We start from the raw sequence: 6480 nt of genomic DNA, 5'->3' as shown, positions 1-6480 counted from the left end.
ATATTTTTCTACATGCTTTCCTACTAGGAAATTCCTGGTGATTGCAGAAACCCTCAATACTTTGAAAGCTGGTAATGCCAAAAGGGCTGAACTGGTCTATTAGACTATTAACTTTCCTCCCCCAGCTCATAAAGTAGAACGAATGATAGATTTCGGATTGAATACATTTTCCATTTGCTGAATCGTTGTTTTTGTTCATGCTGTTTGTGGTTAACTGTGCACGTACTAATCAAACCCACTACTTCCTTTCTCGTAAAACCAAAACAAAGCTTCATATACCTTTCAGGTACAGTGTGTGTATATAACTAGGATCAAAGCTATATATACACTGAATCTGTGTGGGTTCAAACATTTTAAAGATTCAGTATCCTCAAAGGTGTTGCCCTTCCCCTGCAGTTTTGACAGTTCCAGCTTGGTCTGGAGTCAGAGGACATCAACCAACTTTGTCCCCTTTGATATCCATCTCTGCATTGGAATGATTGCGCTATTGATCACCATCGGCTTTCTCTGCACAGCCACTGGCATCGCTAAAGGTGGGTAGATAAAGGAGACAAGGTGGCTGGGGGTGTCTGCATTTTCTCAGTTTCACCTTTATGCAGGACAATGACTCAGTATTACAAGGTCAGGATATATTTGATGCCGGGTCTCAACAGTAGTTTGGGAAGGTCTTGGAATTCTATTTGGAACAGAAAAAATGCAATGGTACTTCTCTGGAAGAATAGGCTGATTCCAAAGCAGCCCAGTTTCTAGAGCTGCGATGAAGGACTCCTGAATAGATCAGAAATATAAAAAGAGCTGGATTTGTCTAAATCAGACCTTCTCAATGAAATCGTTGCTGCAGAGATAATTTCCTTCCCTTTGTATTTGCAGTACTGAATGACATGAATGCTCTCTGAACTCACCATAACACAAAACTGACTTGAGCACATGATAGTGGGTCAGTTTCTGCAATCCTTACCAAAGCAAAATCTATTTACATTTATATAGAAAATGGAAACTACGGAGTGATGAATAACAGCAGTTGACTGTAACCCATAAATCTATAAATTACTGTAGCACATTTTCCCTTCCTGTTTTTAAATTTTTCAGTATTTTATGAGGATTTATGACATGCAAGTATTTGGGCTTAGAACTCCTCAATAGTTGGGGAAGCCAAACTGGTTGAAAATCTGAAAATCTAAACAAAGAATTTGAAAAATGTTTGCAGAAATGGTTTCTGACCCATTCTATTGTTAAACCTAATAATCAAGTAAAGTATGTTCTTGGTTGAAATTTTCCACATAGGAGCTCAGTTTAAGTGCTTATTTCTACCTTTAGACAATTTGGTTTAGATTTTTACAACACCTAATCAATTTTAATGTAAAGTGAAAATCAATCTTACTTTTCTTTTAATTCTTATGCATTAACAATAGTTTGCTTTAAGCAGAAAACTACAGTATACAGACATGTATATTGACAATAGACAGACAGGTCCATTATGTGAGTCGGTCATACTATTCAGATATATGAGGAATACTGAGATTTACTGCAGTGTGTATTAATATCTACAGAATTTCTAGTATATCAATGGAGACATTTTAAAAGTCTATTAACTCCATATGAAGCAAAGTCTCCTATAGATTTCAAAAGGATCCACTAGAGCTTGTGTCAATTATTCAGGGCTAAAACTTTTTATGCTGGAATCTCTTCATTTGCTTTTATATGTTTTAATGAAGAATGCACAAATTATTGAAGCACATTTCTTTAACACATGCATTTATCAAAATGCTCTGTTTTTTTAAATCACAGTCATGGAAGTGACCCAGCCAGCAATGGTCTTGGCGAACAGGAAAGGAACTGCCAGCTTGGTGTGTGAATATAAGCACATTGGGAATGCAAAGGAAATCCGAGTGACTCTGCTTAAGCAGACAGGCAACCAGTTCACGGAGATCTGTGCTTCAACTTACACAACCGAATATGAGATGTTCAGCGTGGAAAAGATCATTCAGTGTCATGTTAGCCCTAGCCGAAACAACGTGACTCTCACCCTCACAGGGCTACAGCCTAATGATACTGGTCTATATATCTGCAAGATGGAGAGGATGTATCCACCACCCTATTTTATGAACACAGGCAATGGGACACAGCTTTATGTCATTGGTGAGTAAAATAGCTTTATGAGTCTATGTTATTTCATATGTTATTAAGTGAGCTGCTACCGTCTTACAGGAATCAATATAGAGGGTTAAACAAAATTTCAAGTTAGAATTATTATGTTTGATCCCTTTAAAAGCTACTTGTAGAGAGATAAGGTAGTCATAATGTATTTATCAAACTGTCATGCTTACATGCTTGACTATGAAAACCATGTGACTATACCACATTTATCATGCATGCCTAGATGAATGTGTATGTATAAGCACATAAATAGCAGAGGCCAAGTCATGTAGTTCCTTACCCAAGCCAATGTTCTGCTGAGAAAAATGGGATTTTTGAGTGGGTGTGGACTACAGGGTTTGGCTTTACTAACACATTGGTGAGTTTTACCATAGACAGCTGCAGTACGCTATAACTGAGGTGGATTCCTCACCAGGTTTATGTTTAATTTGATTTGTTTCAGATCCTGAGCCCTGCCCAGACACTGACCTTTACCTTTGGATATTAGGAGCTGCTGCATCAGGATTGTTTCTTTACAGTATCATAATCTCAACCTTTCTTTTGAGCAGAGCAGTAAGTACCATATTCATAACAGCATAAAATTACGCTTGTTTGCATAGATACGAGAGGAGGAAAGAGAGACCATAGGAAAAAAATAGGTGCTGGATTCACTGGAATGCCCTTGCCCCTTCCTGTTGTCCTACTAGTGACAAAAAATAACCACATTTGACCATCCATTTAAGTCAGTTTATGACTGTTTTACATAGCCAAAGTGGCAGAAAGAAGTCAGGTCCTACCAGTGAACTTGATTCTTTTTTAGCTTCTGATACAGGAAAGCACTCAAATCCCAAGTGGAAGCTCACTAGCCTTTATAGGAATCTAAGATTACATAACCTTTATACGTATTCTTTTCCACATTTTTGTCCTGGTTTTCCATTGCTACCCACTGTGCTGTCTGTCCACTTCTCTGTGAAGATGTAGAAAATTGTTACTGTTGACAGTGCAGATTTTATATTTGATAGTGCTTTACATTCACTCTGCACAGGTATAAATAGTTGCACAGACTGAAGGCAATAGGGAATCAGAGCATTTAGCTTTTCTCTTAAATGACAATAGGTAAATGTATATTGCCTGTTAGAAAACATCCAGTCCCAACGGTCAGAACCAAACACCCTGAACAATAAAGCTAGATCCAGAAAGCAGATGGCTAGATGAACTAAATTAAACACCTAGATCTAAATACTGATAATTTTGATGTGGCATTGAACTTTGCAACCTGCACCCCCTTTCCTATTAATTTAATAGGAGTTTTCCTGAATATTACCTAAAAGCTAATCTATCACAGCTGCTCCTTCTTCCTTTCAGATAAGAATATATTGCTTTTATTTTACTGTAGAGAGAAAGTAAGAGCATAGGGAAAGTGATTTGAACAAACACCACTTGGCATTATCAACCCAATGACTTTTGCTTATTACAGTTTTCCAAATCATTACAGTGACTGATTAACAGTGTCTCCACTGGGAAGTCTCACACTGAATTAAACTTATTTTTTTCATATATTTTATAGATACGGAAAAGACGTTATCTCACTACTGGGGTCTACGTGAAAATGCCTCCAGAAGAACCACAGAAGTCATTTAAACCATTCCACATCACCATTAACTAAAAGAAGAAAACTGAAATGGGCAATTTCTAGCAGATTCTGTTATTTGGCTTCCTAATTTAAACAAATAAAACTCAAATTTCTTATTACAGAGTGGGGGGAGAAGAGAATATACCTTGTAATTGTTATAGTTTGGAGTAGAATAAATGAAGAAGAAGGTTATGCATTAATATTTCAAGGATACTCCTATCACCCCAAAATGGCTATATTTTGGCCATTGGTTCTATGAGTTGTATTGTACCAATATGTACATGTATGTATGTGTGTGTGTGTGTTTGTGTGTATATACACGCACACGTGTGTATGTGTGTATCTATATCTACATACACACATGCATACATATATAGACATACATACAGATACATACATATTTAGCATTAAGAGCTATTGCTATTGCAGGCAAATATCTTATTGTCAAATTTCAGCATATCTGTTGATCAGCTGAAACCAAACACTATTAAGACCAAGGCTTGTGTGTCATTGCAGTGATAACTGAAGGAGTTGTGGGATGGAGGCATAACAATACACTAATGTATAAAGAAATGTTGGTGAATTTCCATTTAGTGCTATAAATTTGATGCCATTTCTTGCATTAGTGCTGAGCATTCCCACAGCAACATCAGCACTGTCTAGCACTGATGACACTGCTGCTGTAAAAGCCTGATCTAAGCTCCTTTTGCTGGCATTGTGTCACAGGATGCTGCGCTGGAGGTAACATTGATTGTATCTGAGCTAATGCTGACAGAGCTGTTGGAGAGAAAGGTCTCACTGCAGGAGCCCTATTAGGCTGTTGCTGGGAGGACACTCAAGCTCTGTTGGGTTCTTGCTTTTAAGAATGCTAAATTAGCATCAATCCACAAGGCAGAAGGTCTGTTGCTGTGTTTAACAGTCTATTTTCCATGAAAATGCAGAAAGTGTATAATCTTGTTTATTAGTTATATACTGTTCAATAAAAATCTTGAAGCTTTGCCCAAAATTAAGTTAATTTTTTATTCACCGCTTTCAGAAGAAACAGGGAGTGGCTACATGTAAGAAAGCAGTAAGTCAAATGAACCTTTACCTTCTATCCATGATTTTTTGCCTTTTGATGCCCATACATACACACACACACACACACACACACACACACACACACACACACACACACATGCATGAACTCCTTTTTCTTTAGCTTTCTTTCAAGTATTCAGTGGTTGTCATTAAAAATCTGTCTTGTCTTCCATTTGACTAAGAAATGTCACTGTGGCAATGTTTAGAATTGATATAGTCAATGACTTCAGGACAAGGGTGAAGTTAAATTATTTACAAAAGGTGACCATAAAGATTGTAGTGGTATCTTCTGTAACTTTATGCAAAAGGCTGGTTCTAGCTTCAGATCCTGTTGTTTCAGCTCTCTAAAAGAAGCTCTCACTCATTAAACAGAAGCCAACAAATGAAACTGTTTTCAAATTAGAACTTAAAACACTGTCAACTACCATCTACTGTTTCACATTCAAACTTGAAACCTTAGATCAAAACATGCCAGGCACTGTCTTTCTCAAATTCCTTTTATGGCTGAGATGACATTCTTTCAGCCTCTCAACCTTGAACTCTAATCCTCTCTATATCACGTTTGTGACAGGAGTCATATACAGGACTCCCACATCACATCACGTTTTTGTTCAGTTTTGTCTTTCTCTATATTTCTGCAAATCCTAAGTTCCTATAAATAAAATGTCTGCAAATGATTAACTATGCTTCACTGCTGCCATCATGTAATGTAATGTGTTAAATATGGATCAGAGTATGATATTACAGTCCTTTTCTATAGCTGTTTTATTGTTTAACATCGTGTCTTAACAATCTGTTAGAATGAAGATAATGGAGAGTGGCATATATGGGCACATACACATATGCAGGTATGTGTGCTTGCAGCAGCTCAAATAGCAGCAGTACAACTTTGTGCTGGAGATCTGTGCCTCAGCACACATGCCTGAACGTTCACTTTGGTGTGGGGCAAATTGTGCTGCTTGGGGCAAACTGGCCTTGCCCAGCTACTCCCGGATCTGCAGCCAGGGGGAGCTAGAGGCTGGGGGCAGCACATGAGCTGGCCCCAGCAATATAAAAAGCTGCTCTGGTGACCAGTTCAGGAGCTTCTGAGGACCAGCCAGTTGTTATCTGGGGACACTAGCCCTCTGTGTCAGCTGGACAGCTGCAGCAGCCCTGACCTAGAGTGGCCCCTGCATCCTCTACCCATTGCAGCAGTTTGGCAGTGGGGGCTGCTACCTGGCTGTGATCTGCTGCCACCTGTGACAGCATCCACCTCTTCGGACCTGTGGCCCCATGACTGGGCTGCATGCCTGCCAGACCCAGATGGGGACTGCATGGTCGCCTCGGCTGTGGTACAAACACTGTAGCAGAGCTGCCTGCACCTCTGGGCCGACAGCCAGCAGGCTGTGGTTTTACAGTTGGCCTTCATACAGCACTGCTGCCACATCTTCCAGCGCCCCCACTCTACCTGGGCAGCTATCAAATGGAAGATGTGCTCATTGTGGTGGCCCACTTTGAACAGTTAGATCATGTTCAGATCATGTTCTCCTGGCCTTAAATGAGGTCAGACGCCTTGTCTGCCCTCCATCCGGGTCCCCAGTGCTGGCCTTGGGCAGATGACTCTGCCCAGGTCCTCCCACTTGCCTCAACAG

General features: G+C 39.5%; 1 protein-coding gene across 1 annotated transcript; it reads left to right on the top strand.

Annotated features, from left to right (window-relative positions):
- The first annotated feature begins 467 nt into the window (after positions 1–467).
- CTLA4 (cytotoxic T-lymphocyte associated protein 4) lies at positions 468–3802 on the top strand. The gene is made up of 4 exons (XM_006017650.3): positions 468–533; positions 1789–2139; positions 2600–2709; positions 3704–3802. Exons 1-4 carry the CDS (start codon positions 476–478, stop codon positions 3800–3802), a joined length of 618 nt encoding a protein of 205 aa, XP_006017712.1. The 5' UTR covers positions 468–475.
- Positions 3803–6480: the final 2678 nt, after the last annotated feature.

This window comes from Alligator sinensis, unplaced genomic scaffold, assembly GCF_000455745.1.
Source record: "Alligator sinensis unplaced genomic scaffold, ASM45574v1 scaffold755_2, whole genome shotgun sequence".
NCBI classification, from domain to species: Eukaryota; Metazoa; Chordata; order Crocodylia; family Alligatoridae; genus Alligator; species Alligator sinensis.
This window is presented reverse-complemented; position numbering and strand designations above follow the sequence as displayed.

Bases quoted from the DNA above. Each gene is read 5' to 3' on its own strand.
- CTLA4 (XM_006017650.3), top strand. From the start codon at position 476: ATGATTGCGCTATTGATCACCATCGGCTTTCTCTGCACAGCCACTGGC. The intron at 534-1,788 runs GTGGGTAGATAA...TTTAAATCACAG, and splicing joins AGCCACTGGCATCGCTAAAG to TCATGGAAGTGACCCAGCCA. The intron at 2,140-2,599 runs GTGAGTAAAATA...GATTTGTTTCAG, and splicing joins GACACAGCTTTATGTCATTG to ATCCTGAGCCCTGCCCAGAC.